General features: G+C 37.1%; 1 protein-coding gene across 7 annotated transcripts in view; it reads left to right on the plus strand.

Moving 5' to 3' along the window:
• Window positions 1-20,553, plus strand: part of KLHL5 (kelch like family member 5) — a 90,519-nt gene that overhangs the window by 40,926 nt on the left and 29,040 nt on the right. For all 7 annotated transcript variants that reach the window (XM_066385083.1, XM_066385079.1, XM_066385077.1 and 4 more), the window contains 4 exons: window positions 6,869-7,051; window positions 10,020-10,156; window positions 11,425-11,621; window positions 17,102-17,314. In XM_066385083.1, coding sequence (XP_066241180.1) covers window positions 6,909-7,051; window positions 10,020-10,156; window positions 11,425-11,621; window positions 17,102-17,314 — 690 coding nt within the window. In that variant the 5' untranslated portion in view covers window positions 6,869-6,908. The remainder of the gene's footprint in view (window positions 1-6,868; window positions 7,052-10,019; window positions 10,157-11,424; window positions 11,622-17,101; window positions 17,315-20,553) is intronic.

The following is a 20,553-nucleotide window of genomic DNA, read 5'->3' on the forward strand; positions in this document are numbered from 1 at the left end:
TTTATAACTCCAGATTTTTAAGGCAGAATAACCTATCTTTATACCACTTATTGCTTATATTTTACTTTTATCCACTTGTAACTGAATAGTGACATTTTACGTTTTTAGAATTATATATATTAGGCATGAAAGCAATCACATACACGTACACACCCCGCATATACCATGTAATTTGGTCATTTGACTTTAAGGAGTTTATTAGTAGTGATTAGGCTAAAGTGATATGACAAAAAAATTCAGAAATACAGCAGCTCAAATAATATGGAAGTTTATTTCTAGATGGGCAAGTGGCCCAGGTCAGATAGGTAGTTCTGCTCCACAAGTTTACTCAGAGACCTAGATTCCTTCCATATTGTTTCTCCATCCTGTAACATGCTGTCCTTCCTTTACAATCAAAGCTTATCCAGCTCCCCCTCTGCATTCTAGCCTGTGGGAAAGGCTAGGCTAGAGAAAGAAAAGAATATTAAGCAAATAATACAAGTTGAATATATCAATTCTGCTCACATATTGTTAAAATCCTAGTCACATGGCCACAGCTAGGTGCAAGAGAAGCCCATAAATGTAGTCTCTACCTGAGTGTGTAGGTGTGTCCAGCTAGAACTCATTACTGTGCACAGTGAAAAATGGATTAAGCATTAAAATCTACAGAGTGCAGAGGTAATGGCCACTGACTAGAACTCTTCAGAATTCCTTGCATCTAACACTTCAGTTAGTTTCTTCCCATATTATGTCATTTTTATCATAGAGGTAGAGAAAGAAAGAAAAAATACAAATTACTAATTACCCTGCTATCCCAAAATATTATATAAATGACCATTAACAATTGGGAAAGTGTCCTTCTAATGTATTTTCTATATAAGCATAATAAAAAGTGTGTTTTTAGAATAAATATCTGAATCTTATTGTACACACTGTTTTGCAACCTGCTTTTTGGCCCTAATATAAATATAAAAATTAGAACAGGTTGCAAAATTTAGAAGCTCAGTTCAAACTGACTTAAACAAAAGCTAGAAATATTTGGTTCACGTAAGTAAATAAAAAGTCCAAGAGTAGAGCCTAGCGTTAGACATGGTTGGATCCAGATACTCAGCTTCACAAATCTATCTTTCTCCCTTGCTAGAATCTGTTTTCCTTTGTGATAGCCTTTTCTCATGTGGTAGCAAAAACCACTAGCCAATTTCAAGTGACTTTTTAAAGAAGACCAACAAACACCTTGAAATTGATTCTGACTGGCCTTGGTTGGATCATGTGTCCACCCAAACCAGTCATCACTGCCAGGAGCTACCATACTCTTGTTGGCCAGGCCTTAGTCCTCACTCACCTCTGCACCAGAGAAGTTTCAACTCTGCCCCAAGCCACGTGGACTGAGGTGGGAAATGTGTGGTTTCCCAAAAGGCGGAGATGGGTTTGTTACCACATAAGGATTCTGGATAGGCAAAAACAATTAATATCCACTAAAACAACGTTCCATGTTATTAGATACTCTCATATCTTTTTAAATAGTTGCATCATCCTCCAATGCACAGATAGAATTTTTGTTTGTTTAACCAATATTCTAATTTTTTTTTAATTTATGTGGTTACCAGTATTCTCCCATCAGAAACAACCTGTTATAAACCTCCCTGTAGCTACATCTCTATACATGCAGATGATTATTTCCTCTGGATAAAGTCCCAAGGGAATGCACATTTTTAGGGAACATTACCACTATTTTAATTCTAACCAGCATTGTATTAGAGTGTCCAATGGCCCTTCCGCTTCACACTGATTATTATTCAAGAAAACTTGATTCTTACAAACATTTTCTTCTCTTCACCACAGATACTCTGGCCAGAAGGCCAGGAAAAAATACCTGTTAAATTCCAAAATAAAAAAATATATTTGTCTTGGGAAGAGAAAAGATGACGGTATTATTTTTCCTTACCTCTTGTCACTATGCAATAGTCTTGTCCTCTTTTTAAATTTTTTTTATTTATTTATTTATTTATTTATTTATTTTACAGAGACAGAGCGAGGGATAGACAGGGACAGACAGACAGGAACAGAGAGATGAGAGGCATCAATCATTAGTTTTTGTTGCGCATTGCGACACCTTAGTTGTTCATTGATTGCTTTCTCATATGTGCCTTGACCGCAGGCCTTCAGTGGATCGAATAACCCTTTGTTGGAGCCAGTGACCTTGGGTCCAAGCTGGTGAGCTTTTGCTCAAGCCAGATGAGCCCACGCTCAAGCTGGTGACCTTGAGGTCTCAAACCTGGGTCCTTCCACATCCCAGTCCAATGCTCCATCCACTGTGCCACCATCTGGTCAGGCTGTCTTGTCCTCTTTTTAAAGGCACAATCCCAGCCCTGGCCAGTTGGCTCAGTGGTAGAGCATTGGCCCAGCTTGTGGAAGTCCTGGGTTCAATTCCCGGCCGGGGCACACAGGAGAAACACCCATCTGCTTCTTCTCCCCTCCCCCTCTCCTTTCTCTCTATCTCTCTCTTCTCCTCCCACAGCCAAGGCTCCATTGGAGCAAAGTTGGCCTGGGCACTGAGGATGGCTCCATGACCTCCACCTCAGGAACTAGAATGGCTCCTGCAACGGAGCAATGCCCCAAATGGGCAGAGCATCGCCGCCTGGTGGGCATGCTGGGTGGATCTCTGTCGGGTGCATGTGGGAGTCTCTCTGCTTCCCTGCTTCTCACTTCAGAAAAATACAAAATAAGTAAATAAAGGGACAATCCCAACCCCTCTTCTCACTCATCTAAACTCTTCTAAGACATACTTCAAATCTCACCTGCTGTTTGCTACCTTTCTAAGCACTAGTTCATACTAATCTTTTTCTTCTGTATATCACATAGCAATCAGTCTCCAACTGGGGATGTACAAGATGATGAGTTCAAGAAATTGTTCAAAAATAAATACATATATAAATACACACATACAACCGTATCTATAATATTAGAACTTCTATTTATACTATGTTTCATCCTTTAAATCTCTATTTTTTGTTTTATAATGTAAATAATAATTGTGCAATGGTATCTATATATCTTTTATAAATTAGTACATGTATATATATATATTTGGGTACATGCTTAAAAGTATCCTGAAAAGGGTATGCATAAAAAAATTAGATACTGCTAGCCTACACTAAGCAGTTTACATTGTTATCTTGCATTTGTGGTTTCAAATACTGGTTAAAGATGCCAAAAGATTCATGATATAATAATCAGCACTTTTGCAAAAGCATGAATTCTGAATGTCACAAGCTTTGAGGCAGGTGGCTAGGAGTAAATCATTTAACTAGGGAGTAAGCCAAACAGACCATTTAGAGTTTCAAAGTAGCTTTGCTTTCTACTCAAAATTATGTACAGTATAACCCTTCTGAAGTTATTTATTAAAACTTCTTGAAAAATTTAGAAAGCCTAATGCAAAGTCTGGTGATGAAAGTGAAAAAATTTGAGTAGGTAATAATGAAATTGTAATAATTGGTCATGGGACAGAGTGCGTGCTTGTGCTCATGTGTGTGAAGTCTGAGAAATTACAAGTATTAGGTGGTGTTGCTGTTTAATTATTTTTTTTTTGCAGTTTATGAAACAGTTCTTCAAATTCCAAGTCCCTTCATTAAAGAATTGTATCTTTCTTTGCATCCTCCATTTCCTTAACATCTCTGTAATGCTGCACGTTAAGAGTTATTCTGTAAATAGCGATGACTTGTATTCTGTTTGAAACTTGCATCTTTCTATGTTTAGGCATTTTTTTGACTTAAAAATTCATTGCCTACCGCAGAGGGACAGTAAGCTAAAAATTAAATGTTCCCTTGTAGTATGGAAATATTCAGCCATGTATAGTTGATTATAATGAAACTGTTATAAAAGATTTGAATGATTTTATGCAATTCTTTGAAATATGATTTATGAACTTAGTGGCATATAAATAAAACTCAGCATAGATATTATATGCATTTTCTCTGTTACCATGTAAAAAATGAAGTAGAAATCACAGGAAATAGATTTTAAATGCTCCATGAATGGCCTATCTCCAGATGTTTTTATTGTAAGTTAGGATGTCTACTGGGTTTACTAAGGCCATTTAAATTAGAAAGTATGAAATTTAGCTATAAAAATTGGTAATGCTGGGATCATTTTTAAAAAAGACAACCAACCAACCAATCAACATTATATAAAAACAAAAAGTCTGAGATTATAGGCCTCCTCATTGGCCATTGATAAGCAGGATTCTGCTAGCAGTAGTTTACTTTGTGTGCTTATTTTTTGCTAGGTCTGTGCATTCATTATTTCATCTAACAATGATCCATAATAGATCCTTTGAAAGAAAGTACTATTATTACTTAAATTCTTATTTTGCTATTGAGAAAGGTAAGGCTTAGAGAAGTTCAATTACTTGGACAAAGTGATACATAGTGAAATTAATCAGCACTATGCAATAGAACTTTCTACATTGACAGAAATGTGCCATATCTACACCATCCATGGGGTTAGTGGCTATTGTATTAACACAGTTCTAGAATTTTCCTAAAAAGCTCTTTCTACATCATACCTGTTTTATTCAACCCTCCAGACCAAAGCACATAAGGAAAAGAAATAGTAGTAAGTATTACCCTTGTAAATTACACAGAGCTAGATTATTAAAAGCAGTTAGACCCCTGTCCCATGGAAACCTAAAAGACTCTTGTTCTCTTATACTTTGTTAAGGAGCAGTCATATAGCAATAGACTTTTGTCTAAGATCCTTGATTCTAATGTCTTTTTTTTTCTTTTGAATTATCCGCATTCATAGTGTACCATCATTTTCTCTTTGTACCCTTGTGCTCACTGATGCATATGATTAAAGTTAAACAAGAATTTCCATTCCTTTGTGACTGGTTGACCAATACTCTAAATGCCTCCTGATTCTGGCTTTGTAACAACAGCTGCCTATGTGTCCTTGATCATTTTGGCCACTTGGAGCTTTAAATTTCCTCATCTGCAAAATAAGAGAGTTGAATTAAATGATTGGATAGGTTCCTTTTAGATGTAAAAATTTTCTATACAGGCCCTGGCTGGTTGGCTTGGTAGTAGAGCATCAGTCCGGCATGTGGATGTCCTGGGTTTGATTCCCAGTCAGGGCACACTGGAGAAGTGACCATCTGCTTCTCCACCCCTGATTCCCACCTTCTCTCTCTCTCTCTCTCTTCTCCTCCCACAGCCATGGCTGGATTGGCTCAAGCGCATTGGCCCCAGGCACTAAGGATGGCTCCCTGTAGTCTCTGCCTCTTGGAAATGACTCAGTTGTAAACATGGCCCCAGATGTGCAGAGCACCGGCCCAAGACTGGGGTTGCTGGGTTGATTCCAGTCAGGGCACAGGCGGGAGTCTGTCTCTCTGTCTCCCCTCCTCTCACTTAGAAAAGAAGAAGAAGAAAAATTTGTATATAATTTTTCAAATGCCTAATGTCCTACAGTAATGTTTACTACAGCCCTATTTCTGCCGTGAATGAACTCTGTGACTCCTGATAAGACACTTAATCTCCTTAGTTTCAATTCCCTTTACTTTAAAAGTAAAATAAAAGATCCAATAACTTTTTTTTTTTTTTTTTTTTTTTTCTGAAGTTGGAAACAGGGAGGCAGTCAGACAGACTCCTGCATGCGCCCAACCAGGATCCACTCAGCATGTCCACCAGGGGGCGATGCTCTGCCCATCTGGGGTGTTGCTCTGTTGCAACCAGAGCCATTCTAGCGCCTGAGGCAGAGTCCATAGAGCCATCCTCAGCGCCTGGGCCAACCTTACTCCAATGGAGCCTCGGCTGCGGGAGGGGAAGAGAGAGACAGGGAGGAAGGAGAGGGGGAGGGGTGGAGAAGCAGATGGATGCTTCTCCTGGGTGCTGTGGCTGGTAATTGAACCCGGAACTCCTTTACACAGGGCCGATGCTCTACCACTGAGCCAACTGGCCAGGGCCCCAATAACTTTTTATAAGGTTATTAGATCTCTATATTAAGAAAATTCTTTTATGATACAGTGAGGCTTGATTCAACAAAGCATGTGTCAGAATCATATGTCCTTAAAAATGAATTTGATGAAAATTCAGAACTAAGTTTACGGTACAGTTGGTAGTTTTATAGTTAATTGCATAGCCAACAGATGTAGGTTACTTAATTCAAGTGATCTTGGAGATCTTGGGGGGAGGGTTGTAGGAGGGGAATGAATTTGTGATTTCATTCTTAATCCTAATCATTTTAATTTTTACTATCAGTAAATCATACAGAAATAGAACTCATAGTCTTCAAGTTATAATTTGAAAATTTCAAATAATTTGTAAGTTAGGCCATCAAAGTCCTTTAACCTGTAATACTATAAGTTATAGTTTATGTGGGCTTTTGAAGACTGACTGGAGAACCAAATGAATTATTTATAACATAGTTTTTATGACAATATATTTTATAATTTAAATATCTTATAAATGAGCTGTGTAGTATAACCCATTTTTAAGTAAAGGATGACTTGGATTTATATCTGCTTTCCTTCCTTCAATAATGATCCCTCATACCCTTAAATATAATGCTAGGAGATATGGCTATTAATATTATATAATGTGGCTTTTTCAGCAGAGATGTTGTGTTGACTAGAGAAGAGACCTCAAAAACAGGCAACACAAAGAATGCATGTAGCTATTAACTAACAGATTTCACATTCACTCATAGTGTTTGCAAGACACACATCTGATGTGAGCCATCATTGATTTTAAAAGATAAAAGTTATGAATGATTATGCATTAACATTGACTAGTAGCATTGACTACTTCAGTTGAAGACCTTGAAGAAACTTTATAGGAAAGATCTTTTTAATGTAATAGAGATATTTTAAAACATGTGTTCTTTTTCTTTTCAGGACTTCCAACAGTAGTCACACATTATCATCCTGCCATACTATGGAGCCATGTTCATCAGATGAATTTTTCCAAGCCCTTAATCATGCTGAGCAAACATTTAAAAGGATGGAAAACTATTTGAGACATAAGCAGTTATGTGATGTAATTCTAGTTGCTGGTGATCGCAGAATTCCGGCTCATAGGTAATTGTTTCCTGTATGTGTGAAATGGTTCCTTGATAATTTAGTTATGTATGTTGAGGTAACTAATTCTAATTGACTATTAGGATAGAATGTTTGGGGGGAAGGGTATATTTAATGGAATTTCTGAAAGAAAACAGTGCATATGAAATTATTACACATTCAATGATCCCAAAAGGGTTATTTTCCCTCTGTAGAAGCACAAAACAAAACATATTAGCCTCGGACCAGTCGGTATTGTTTGGCATAGATTTCAGTTATTATAAGCAGCTTTCACCCCACCTAATTCTATGCGTTAAATAACTCTGAACTCAATGGAAATTAGAGCTGTGGGTATTTAGAAGCAAAAAAAGCTGATAAAAGGGAGTGGAAATAACTACTAAGAAGTTTTAAATAACCACAGTTATCGCAACTTCTGTTTGCTGACCTCCAAGAAACATGAAAAGCAGTGTGCTGGGAAACAAAAGCCTTTAACACAATGAAGTAGTATTTCTTGACATAAAAAAAAAGAAAAAAGGAGCTATTTAATAAAAAAGCAAGTCATTTTTCTTCTAGTAACTCTATATACAGTTGTTCAGTGTTAATCACCATTATGATCCCAAAGGTTTTTTATGCTTTTCAAAATTAATTAACATTTTATCCCAAAGGTTTTGTTAAACCCTCCAAAGTGGAAGTAAAATCAGGAAAAATGACCTTGGTCTTACAGTTTTCAGTGACTTAAACAGCCTGAGATGCCACTGCATACTGTGACAAAAAGTCCATGTTATCAGCATCAGTTCATTAGAAAAGATTATTTCAATCTGAATTTCATAGAGGCGTTTCAAATTCTGTATTTCCAAAACAGAACTCATTACCTTACCTGTCATGCTTATATATAAGCTATCACCATGTCACTTAGGTGACCAATGCAAGAAAACTCCTAAATAATCTCCTTCCTTTGATTTCTTTTTCTAAACATTCTGTTTTCTACACAGCTACCTGAGTCATCCTTTAAACTGGAGCTCACTGGTCGCTCCTCTGATCAGACTTTTCAGTGACTCCTTGCATCACTGAGTGTGAGCATAGTGACTGCGCGACCCAGCCTGTCATTACCTCTGTAATGTGCTGTCCTGCTGCTCTCCTTGCTCACTCTGAGCCAGACAAACCCGTTATTGTTCCTTGTACGTGCCATGCCTGCTGCTCCTGCCTTTGGATTTTTGCTTTGGCTGCTCTTCTGCCCAAATGCTATTCCCAGATCCCCTGTATGACTAATTCCTACACCTCCTTCGATTCTTTGCCCAATCATTACCTTCCAATAAGATCATCTGTTTAAACCCACCTCCCACTCTCCATTTACCTTTACGTGATTTATCACTTTAAAATGGACTATAGAGTTCATTTCTGCTGTGTATCATTTGTCTCCCTTCTCTTTAGAAAGTGAATTCAGTGGGAGAAGGGATCTTTTGCTTATTTTTTGCATCAATAATATTTCAAGTATCTAGAATAATGCCCATTACTTAATAAGTATGCATTAGCATCTGTTTAGCAGATAAATGAATAAATAAGCAGTTCTCAGAAGAAGAACACAGAATGGCCAATAAACATTTGAAAAGATCTTCCACCTCACTAGCAATCAGGTGAATTAAACAACAATGAGATACCATCTGCAGAGAACCAAAACATTTAACCTCTGACAATATTCTGGGGAAAAACTAAATTAACTCTTACACAATTCTGGTAGGGTCTAAATTGGTACAGCACTTTGGAGAGCAATTTGGCAAACCTTAGGACTCAGCAATGTGCTCTTGAATAAAGTAAATCTATATAAATGTGCTGACATGTAAATATCTATAAAACATTATCAAATGAAAAATGCATGTTTTGAAAATGTATACAATTATAACCTATTTGCTTATATGTGACTGTTAAAAAAAATATAGACATAGACATAGCTAATATAGAATAATACATTATTATAACATATAACAAAATACTCTAGTTTTGTAATGTTATAACAAAAATATTATAACTTTATAACAAAAACACTATAGATTCCCGGCCAGGGCACACAGGAGAAGTGCCCATTTGCTTCTCCACCCCTCCGCCTGCCGCGCTTTCCTCTCTGTCTCTCTCTTCCACTCCCGCAGCCGAGGCTCCATTGGAGCAAAGATGGCCCGGGCGCTGGGGATGACTCTGTGGCCGCTGCCTCAGGCGCTAGAGTGGCTCTGGTCGCAACATGGCGACGCCCAGGATGGGCAGAGCATCGCCCCCTGGTGGGCAGAGCGTTGCCCCATGGTGGGCGTGCCGGGTGGATCCCGGTCGGGCGCATGCGGGAGTCTGACTGTCTCTCCCTGTTTCCAGCTTCAGAAAAATGAAAAAAAAACAACAACAAAAAAAAACACTATAATTTAAAATATCATAAAAGTTAAAAATGACTTATTAAACCATTCTCAAATGTCTCCCATATAGTCACTACTTCTCTGATTAAATTCAAAAAAACTTATTAGGTTATTTTCAAAGTGATAAACAGAAAACAACCTTTATATTTTTTCCCGTTCTTTATATATAATCAATTTAATGTCCTGGCTTATAGCTTTTATTCCCCTGGATGTTATAAATCAATATTTGAGTAGCGAAAGAGTAAATCATTACCTCAGCAGAAAATTTTCAGTAATGGTAATTTATTATTCAGAGGAAGGAACTAGAGCATAAAGCAATCTGTCGAACTTAGAATGCATTTCCTGGTACCATGCACTTTCTGTGGGTAACAAAGTTAAAGAGACAGACAGAGTAGCGTTTATTTATTTTTCTTTATCCCACTTAGAGTTTGTTTCATGTGATTCTCAGCACACAGTGTACTTACCTGTGGAAAAACTTTTTGTCTCAGTTCATATTATAAATTATTTTACATAGAACTGCGTAAAAGTAGCATTTATTGATGAACATCAACTTTAATTTGTCGTTGATCATTTTTCTTCTGATATTTTCTCAGATTGGTGCTCTCCTCTGTCTCAGATTATTTTGCTGCCATGTTTACTAATGATGTCAGGGAAGCAAGACAAGAAGAAATAAAAATGGAAGGCGTGGAACCGAATTCACTATGGTCCCTGATTCAGTATGCATATACAGGTAATATAAACTTAAAACCTCTTAGATTTATGTCGTTTTATTAGATTTCAGAGTTCTGCTTTTAATAAAGCCTGCCACAGCTAACAGTTAATTCTGCTATTATAATCACCACCCTGGTGATACTTGTTTAAATTAAAATCTGTATATTAGAACCTTTAAAATGGTTATCATAATTAAGCTTTTTAATAATATTTTAAAATGTTAATATAATTAGATCAGTTCTATGTGCTTAAATTATTGCATTTAAAATTTGAGTTACATATAATAGATATGCTGCTAATTAAATCATCCTTTAAAAATCCTGAAAATGAGCCTGACCAGATGGTGGCGCAGTGGATAGAGCGTACGACTGGGATGCGGAAAACCCAGGTTCGAGCCTCTGAGGCTCTGAGGTCGCCAGCTTGAGCACGGGCTCATCTGGCTTGAGCAAAAAAAAAAAAAAAAAAAAAGCTCACCAGTTTGGACTCAAGGTCGCTGGCTCGAGCAGGGGGTTACTCGGTCTGCTGAAGGCCCACAGTCAAGGCACATATGAGAAAGCAATCAAACAACGAAAAACTGATGATTGATGCTTCTCATCTCTCTCCGTTCCTGTCTGTCTGTCCCTGTCTATCCCTCTCTCTGACTCTTGCTCTGTCTCTGTAAAAAAACAAAACAAAAATTTTTTAAAATCCTGAAAATGAGCTCTATTAGTTTTTCATTTTAACAGATGTCACAAAGAGCTCTTTTTTTTTTTGTATTTTTCTGAAGCTGGAAACGGGGAGGCAGACAGACTCCCGCATGCACCGGACCAGGATCCACCCGGTGCGCCCACCAGGGGGCGATGCTCTGCCCATCTGGGGCGTCGCTCTGCCACAACCAGAGCCAGTCTAGCGCCTGACGCAGAGGTCAAGGAGCCATCCCCAGCGCCCGGCCATCTTTGCTCCAATGGAGCCTCGGCTGCAGGAGGGGAAGAGAGAGACAGAGAAGAAGGAGAGGGGGAGGGGTGGAGAAGCAAATGGGCGCTTCTCCTGTGTGCCCTGGCCGGGAATGGAACCGGGACTTCCACATGCCAGGCCGACGCTCTACCGCTGAGCCAACTGGCCAGGGCCAGAGCTCATTTTTTTATAGCTAGTACTTTTTTTTTCTTTTTTCAGAATGTCTTAAATCATCTAGGTCTGAAATGCATTGTGATGAGTTCTTATTTAGAATTATTACTGTTAACACCAATTAGTTTATAAGCTGAGGTTAATAAAGTTCTATAGTTAATAGAATTTCTTTTTATCATTAAGGTCGCCTTGAATTAAAAGAAGATAATATTGAGTGCCTGTTATCTACAGCTTGCCTTCTTCAGCTCTCACAGGTTGTGGAAGCATGCTGTAAGTTTTTAATGAAACAGCTTCACCCGTCCAACTGTCTTGGAATCCGTTCTTTTGCTGATGCCCAAGGCTGTACAGATTTGCATAAAGTGGCTCACAATTATACTATGGTACGTATTTTTATTTATTTATTTATTTATTTATTTTGTATTTTTCTGAAGCTGGAAACGGGGAGAGACAGTCAGACAGACTCCCGCATGCGCCCGACCGGGATCCACCCAGCACGCCCACCAGGGGCAATGCTCTTCCCACCGGGGGGCGATGCTCTGCCCCTCCGGGGGGTTGCTCTGCCGCGACCAGAGCCACTCTAGCGCCTGGGGCAGAGGCCAAGGAGCCATCCCCAGCGCCCGGGCCATCCTTGCTCCAATGGAGCCTTGGCTGCGGGAGGGGAAGAGAGAGACAGAGAGGAAGGAGGGGGTGGGGGTGGAGAAGCAAATGGGCGCTTCTTCTATGTGCCCTGGCCGGGAATCAAACCCGGGTCCCCCATACGCCAGGCCGACGCTCTACCGCTGAGCCAACCGGCCAGGGCCTGGTACGTATTTTTAAAAGATAGAAAGGGCCTGACCTGTGGTGGCACAGTGGATAAAGCATCGACCTGGAAATGCTGAGGTTGCCAGTTCAAAGCCCTGGGCTTGCCTGGTCAAGGCACATATGGGAGTTGATGCTTCCTGTTCCTCCCCCCTTCTCTCTCTCTCTCTCTCTCTCTTTCTCTTCCTCTCTCCTCTCTAAAATGAATAAATAAAAAAAAATAAAAAAAAAAAAAGACAGAAAGGCTTAGGATCTTTGCCTTATTCTTGGTTGTTGCAGGCTTACCTTCATGTTGCTCTTTTCTTGAGGATTGGATTTACTGTCTAATGTGTTATATTTTCATTGAGTTATCAGGAAACACCACGTTTCTCCTGGATATGAGTGAATCCTTAAGTTCTCGCAGTCACTAAGTAGCAAAACAGCGGACTAAGGTTGTTCCAGTCAAGATGTTCAGATCTGCTGTTTTTTAAAGCAGGGTTTCCAGCAAACATTTTACTTTTTAGCACATGGGTGAATTTCAAAATTGTTCACATATTCACTGATGAAAATCGGCGAAAGTGATTATGGTGTATTGGTGAAGTACTATTACATAATATGGGAGGCTGAAGGGGAAACTTTTATCACAAATAAACCTCATTATATGTAAGAAGTGTTTTTAGCTGTATAGAAAGATGTTATTCATTGTAGCAAATTATATGCTCAAAATAAACTACAGAGGGGGCTCTGATTCAGAAGCCTGGAGGATAACAGGTATAGATTGATTTAGGACAGCAAGAAAATAAGGGTGTGATGAGAGCATATGGTTAGGCCCAACCTATGGTCTTAACAGTAGAGGGGTTTGGGGAAGGGAAGGTGTATGGATTTTTAAGGAATGACCATCTGTTCATCGTTGGGTCTTTACTCCAGGGTAGTGATTTTATACTTTAAATGCTTCTTTTAAGGCAATACAGCTTCTGAAGGAAGAAAAAATGGGAACCTTCATGTACACATACACAGTTATCCATATTACTAATTTTATCAGCCTTTAGGAGATGTTTTTCTCTACCCTCTCCATCCTTCTGCTGAGTTGTTTTATCTTCAAGAAATTGACAAGTCCTTTAGGAATCTTTCACTAGAGAAATAGTCATCTGGAAAAATCTAAGAATAGATATTTACAACTATTGGGAAGATTAATCCTACTTCAAAAGCTTAATGTGAGGATTAAATGAGTTAATAGAAGTTTAACACTTAAAACAGTGATTGACACATAGTATACTCAGGCAATAAATGACATCATCATCATTGTTACCATCATTATATAGATTTACTCTCTTCAGCATGGTAGGGATTTATGTGAGGGAACAAAAGCACTCATAAAAAAGCATAGCCTTTGTGATTCATTTTTCTCCCTGTGGTGTAATTATTTTCAGAAATGTTCTTGTTTATGACGGGCAAAGTGCTTTACGTGATAAAATAAGAGATTGTGCAATGGGGCAATACTGTACAGACCTAGTGTGGCATTAGGGTAACGTCTTTTAAATTAAGTCCCTTGAAAGACTTCCCCTCCATCTTTATTCTTCCTTGTGGAGTTCTCATTTCAACCTTGCAGAGTTCTCGTTTCAAGGTGAAATACTTGAAATAATATGAATGTGAATAAAAGAAAGCTGGATTTATTTTTACCTGCTTAATTAGTTCATAAGTTAAGTAATATTTCTTTCCTAGGAAGGAATTTTATTCACATGAAAACATTTGTATGCATTTAGGTCATTCCTGTCATTATCAGTAGAGGCACAATTGCTGGGGGGTTTTTAAGACTTAGACATAAATTAAATTTAAATTAGCTCAGTTTTTTAAAGCTCTTTTCATAGCCAATTAGTTGTGGTAGTTTTCTTTCTCTCTCTCTCAAGCCATTATTTGATATTATTCAGTTGCAACAGAGACATGCAATTGAATTCTAATAACAATAAGCAATTTGGAGACAGCCTGTGAGTTGAATTGTTACTATGGGAACTGAATGAAAAATATATAACAAAATTCAATCTTCAATTTAAATAAATCCCTCAGTAATTTCATTTGCTTAAAAACTATTCCAAAGGGGAAAGGAGCATAATGTTAGCAAGTGTTTGGTAGCAGGATAACTGTTTGTGTCATAAAATGGACTCAAAATATGAAGTAAGCACAATGCTACAGAGTGAATTCAGTTGTCACAATCAGTAAATGGTGCATGTGCTCAGGATGTCCACTGGTCCTGAATGAGTACAAGTAGGAAAGGGTGAGGAGTTCCTTCCTGTAATCCTAAAATCTGGAAACTTTCGTTCTTGTTCTGACTGCCACTGAACTTGACCTGGAGCACGTTATTAAACCTCTACAAAAGAGTCTGAGACTGGTCATGTCATTACAAATATTTAATGTCACTATGGATTTATAAAATAAATAAATATAAACACTTAATTTTAAAACTTAAAATTTTGTTCCATGGTCTAGAAAACCTATAAAAACATTGAATTTTTTTTTCTCTCCAAAGCCAAATACTTTTGAAAAGCATTATTGTGTTTAACCTTAAGTTCAGTAGTATTTCCATAAGTTGTAAGAAAAAAAAAACCCTCAATTTTCACTAAATATAAATTATAATAGAATGGAATGGCCACTGTTCTGAAATAGATATATCAACAAATAATCAAATAAATATTTATATAATAGATTTTTCTTATTGATAAAATGTAGTTGGTACCATGTGGAAGTATGGCAGTAGTTAGATCAGTGTTGTATAAATGTTGAAGATACCATATACTGTACCTTTAAGCAATTAGAAATATATATTTGATTTCTTCAGAATCTTATCTAACGCTTTATAATAAACATTTTTCCATATATCTATATGATCTTTGTCTTTGAAATTTTTAATGCCTACTTAATAGTCAATTGAGTTACAACCCCTTATAGACTATTAGACTATTTCCCATTTTTTACTATTATAAATAATAATGCCAATAAGCATCATTAGAGAAACATCAGCTATTTTTTCTCTTGTGAATCATTTATTAAGGATTAAAATACTAGTGTGACAATTGGGTTGAGAGCTTTAACATTTTTATAGCTCTTGCTGTGTGTCACCAAATCATTTTATAATGTCAGTATGCAATGGCATAGAACAGTTTGCTTGAAGCCATTCCAATGTTGGGGTTTTATTAAAATATATTTCTGAAAATGATAATCAGTCATTTAAAATAGATCCATTTTGGCATCTTTAGCAAATCATGATGAATTGAAGCAATTGAATTTAGTTAATTATTCATGTATGGTTTTCCTCTTAAGAATTTCTACAGAAAGGGATGTCAAGCCAAGATACATTTTAGATCAGTACCGAACTAGGGTTACTGCAGACTATATGGAAAATATAATTTTGATTTTAATATAGAAGATAATTATTGATAGTCCTTACCTGTAACTCTAATGCTCTAATTTAAACAGCCTTAGTTATTTTGCTAAGACTTTGTATGCTGAGATAGTCATAATACATTAGGAAGTATAGGAAAAACAGTAAGGCCCTAGCCAATAGCTCAGTTAATTTAAAGCATCAATATGCCTAGGGTGCAAATTAGATCCCAGGCCAGCACACCTACAAGAATCAACCAATGAATACATAAATAAGTGGAACAGCAAATCTTTCTCTCTGTCTTTCTCTTTCCCTCTCCTTCCCTCACTCTCTCCCCTTTCCTCTCTCTCTAAAATCAATAACTTAATTTTTTTTTAACATTAAGGGACATTATATCTAGCATGTGCATTTATATAACCATGTAATCAAGTCATGCATCAAGACGTAATTTTGATCCTGACTGATGGTGACACGGTAGATAGAGCATCAACCTGGGATGCTTAGGTCCCAGGTTCGAAACCTTCAAGGTTGTCAGATTGAGCGTGGGTTCATCTGGCTTGAGCATGGGGTCACCAGCTTGAGTGTGAGATTATCAACATGATCCCAAGGTCACTGGCTTGAGCCCAAGTTTGCTGGCTTGAGCAACGGGTCATTGACTCAATCCCAGGCCCCGATCAAGGCACATATGAGAAGCAATCAATGAACAACTAAAGTGACTCAACTATGAGTTGATGCTTCTCATCTCTCTCCCTTCCTGTCTCTCTTTGTCTCTGTCTCTCAAAGAAAACTAAAAATGAAAGAAGAAAGGGAGTGAGGAAAGGAGGGAGGGAAGAAAAGAAAGGAAGGAAGGGAAAGAGGGAGGGAGGGAGGGGGAGAGTAAAAGAGAAAACAAGAAAGAGCTATAATTTTGTATACCAGAGAGTAAGTTTTCTTTCCCTTCAAATTGCTTAGCATAATAGCCTAGTTAAAGTCACTCTCAGCTCTAAGAGCATTTCTGTTTCCCATTTCAAATTAAAAAGGAGCCTGATGATAGTACGTGGCCAGGACTGAGTCATCTTCAGTATAAAGTTCTGGAGTCCCAGTGTATTCTAGGTCAGCACTTTTACTTTGGCTCTTTTTCCTGAAGCCAATAGAATTTTGTACATAAATTAGATTATAAGGGATTGAAGTTTTCAAAACAGACCTAAAAATCCTTATGGTCTTACAAATAACATTTTAAAAACCAACTAGGTTTTAGGATAGTCCTAAGGAAACGTACTCTTCCCCAGGCAGAGTCTGAGAAGACTTCTGGGGTCTAGAATGGTCTTGGGAAGTCTAGCCAGCCCAGAGGCCATTTCCGAGTAAGAGAAAGAGCTTCAAAGCTCATGTAGGTATTTGGACAACCACAAATCTAAACTAACTTTTAATGTTAGAATATCATACATCTCAATGTCTAATATATTTTTTATTTTCCTTTGAAAGACATGCTACAACTATTCCCTAACTTGAACAAGCAATACCTAAAAGTCTCATGTCCATTTTTTAAATGTAATAGATGATGCAACACTTTAATTCTACCCCCGCCAGGGTCGCGACCCACAGGTTGAGAACCGCTGGTCTAAAGTATAAGCTGTGTATTGGCATATAATTTTAAAATTTTTAGTTTCTCTAAAATAAACTGATGGACAGAAAAAAACAGTATTGTTTATATAATTTTTTTTTCTCTAGGAACATTTCATGGAAGTCATTCGAAACCAGGAATTTGTATTATTACCAGCCAGTGAAATTGCAAAGCTCTTGGCCAGTGATGACATGAACATTCCCAATGAGGAGACAATATTAAATGCACTTCTTACTTGGGTCCGTCACGATTTGGAACAGAGACGGAAAGATCTCAGTAAACTTTTGGCTTATATTAGGCTACCGCTTCTTGCGCCACAGGTAAACAATTTTTCATTATTTTAAAAACAATGTCATAATTTCAATAAAATTTAAGTGTTCATTTTGCTAGTTGCATTAATACATACTTGTCTGTAGGTATTTTTTACTATTTTATTCCCTAGGGTTATTTTACATATATTCCTATAACATGTTTAAGTGAAAAGATAGTGAGCTAAAAAAATCTATTTCTGCTTTCAACCCAGCAGGTCTGGCTGCATCTCTTCAGTAACATTATTGCTTTGGGGTTAATAAATTTATTTTATTTTTTATTTATTTATTTTTACAGAGACAGAGTCAGAGAGAGGGATAGATAGGGACATACAAACAGGAACAGAGATGAGAAGCATCAATCATTAGTTTTTCATTGCGACACCTTAGTTCATTGATTGCTTTCTCATATGTGCCTTGACTGTGGGGCTACAGCAGACCAAGTAACCCCTTGCTCAAGCCAGCGACCTTGGGTCCAAGCTGGTGAGCTTTGCTCAAACCAGATGAGCCCGTGCTCAAGCTGGCGACCTCGGGGTCTTGAACCTGGGTCCTCCGCATCCCAGTCTGACATTCTACCAACTGCACCACCACCTGGGCAGGCTGGGGTTAATAATTTTATTTGACTCCCCTATAAATCTATCCTAGCAATTGAAGAATTAGTAAAGCTGCTAATAAAATTTAAAACAAAACAAACAAAAAAAAGCTAGCTACTGCCTGACCTGTGGTAGCGCAATGGGTAAAAGCATTGACCTGGAACGCTGAGGTCGATGGTTCAAAACCCCAGGCTTGCCTGGTCAAAGCACGTATGGGAGTTGATGCTTCCTGCTCCTCCCCCCTTCTCTCTCTCTCGGCTTCTCTCTCTGTCCCCTCTCTCTAAAATGAATAAATAAAATTTTTAGAAAACAAGCTAGCTATACCAGGAACCGGAAATTTTAAATTAATTCATTTGCCATTTATTAAGTATTTACTAAAAGGTGAAATACAAATTAATGAGACATGATAATAGTTCCAGCTCTGAGATTTTAAGTCTGTGACTAGTATATGCACACACCACAGTTTCTTCATCTGTCAAGTAGAGATAACATCCTCTCTGACCATCTCACAGTATTATTATGAGGATCAGAAAAGTGCCCTGTGAAAAAAAATGAGCTACAAATAATAATGGTATGAAGAGATCCAAAGCAGCAAAGTAGGTGGATGTTACACTCTCCTTCACCCAGGACCAAACTGGAATTACAACTAAAATATAGAACAATCAACCTGAATAATCAACCAAAGACTGGCCAAATAGAAAGAAGACATAACCAAGGATTTACAGAAGAAGCCACATAGAGATGTAATTAGGCAAATGACACCTGGTGTTAGATCTTGTTCCTTGAGTTTGGCTAAGAAAGAATTCAGAACCAAGACTCAAATGCAAGAAAAAGTTTATTTAGAAAGTCACAGAGGTAGAAGATGTGAGCCATGGAAGAAGTGAGCCAGCTGGGCTGTGTGGGCTCAGGAAACTATTTTGGAATAGGGACAGTTTTAGAGAAATAGTAATATGTTGAACAAGTATGTAAGTAAAGATAAAAATTTACAAAATTAAACATTTCTTCTATTTTCAAAATGCTTTCATTTTAGTAATTTGTCATTCTTTTATGGCAGAGAAGGCACATGATATTCACCTAAAATGTAAAATATACCCGAGTTCATATTTTGTAGTTCTCTCTCAGTGCCTTCTGAATGATTTTCCAGATAATTTCTGGTAACTTCCATTTGATTAATCTGATGCTTGGATTAATGGCTTTATATTTTCTTCTATTACTTTTATCCCTCTACTTAAATATAATTAATGCCTTCAGGAGGAAAACTATATATAATTAATCATATTTATTCATAATTTATAGAAACTGTCAGCATGCTAAGAAATATGTTTTACTTCAAATTCCAGTAACTATTAAGTCTCTCAAGACTTTGCTTTCTATAATTTTTTCACATTTTTATTTAGAAAGGACTAAAGTAATTATACAGAAGTAATATAAATGTTAAGATTAATCTAAATGAGTCAACTCAATGTTATTCATGGTTTCTAGAGCAAGTATAACTGTATGTTGTGTACATAGGAAAATATGGAATAATTAATACCAAAATGTAAACTATAGCATAGGTCCTGAGATTTACGACTTCATTTGGCTTCTTGGCCTTTAGCAAGCTGTTATCAGTTTGCAAATGCCACAGACATTGTATAGTGTATTTTGTTGGAAACTCCGCCTTTTCTTCCATTCTCAAAATATGAACATATTCTCAACCTTGTTAGTCATTAAGGAAATGCGAAGTTATTTCCCAGGCGCTCAAATGGCTAGAATAAAAGGAGATAGTAACATTTGTTGGTGAGAATGTGAAGAAACAGGAACTCTCATATATTGCTGGTGAGAGTATAAAATATAAAACCACCCTGGAAAACAGTTTGGCAGTTTCATAAAAAGTTAACATAAATTTATTATCTCACCAAGCAATTCTACTCCTAGCTATCTACACAAGAGAAATGAAAACATATATATTTACTTGAAGACTTGCACACGAATATTCCTAAGAGCTTTATTCATAATTTCCAAAAACTGGGAACAACTTAATGGTCTGTCAGCTGATGAACAGACAAAATGTGGTACAACCATACAATGGAATGTTATTCTACAATAAAAAGAAATGAAGTACTAATACATGCTAACCATGAATGGATCTCAATGCTCAATTTAAAAAAAACAACAACACAAGAGACCACGTATTGTATGATTTTATTTATATAAAACATCTAAAAGGGCAGATCTATTAAGACAGATTGGTGCTTGGGATAGGAGATGGAAACAAAAATAAACAGTTAAACAGGCATGACCTAATTGAGGTGATGAAATGTTCCAAAACTGTTTTAAGGTAATGGTTGCATAACTTGGTAAATTTACTAAAAAACACTGAATTGTATACTTTAAAATGGTGAATTATATGATATGTAAAATATCGTGATATGTAAATTATCTTATCAGATGCAATCCTGTAGAGTATCAAAAGGAAGACCATGAAGGTCTTTTTCTAGTCATAGAGAAATGGTTGGGTTTTAGGAAATTTGTCAAGGTAAATAGTAATTATATTAATAATTTAAAGGCAAAAAAGCCATATGATCAAATCAATAGATATATAAAGCATTGCATGGGGGGGGGGGGGAATTGGCAATCATTCCTAATTTTAAAACGCTAAAGTAACATGGGTAGAGA

This window comes from Saccopteryx leptura, chromosome 5 (genome assembly GCF_036850995.1).
Source record: "Saccopteryx leptura isolate mSacLep1 chromosome 5, mSacLep1_pri_phased_curated, whole genome shotgun sequence".
Classification (NCBI taxonomy): Eukaryota; Metazoa; Chordata; class Mammalia; order Chiroptera; family Emballonuridae; genus Saccopteryx; species Saccopteryx leptura.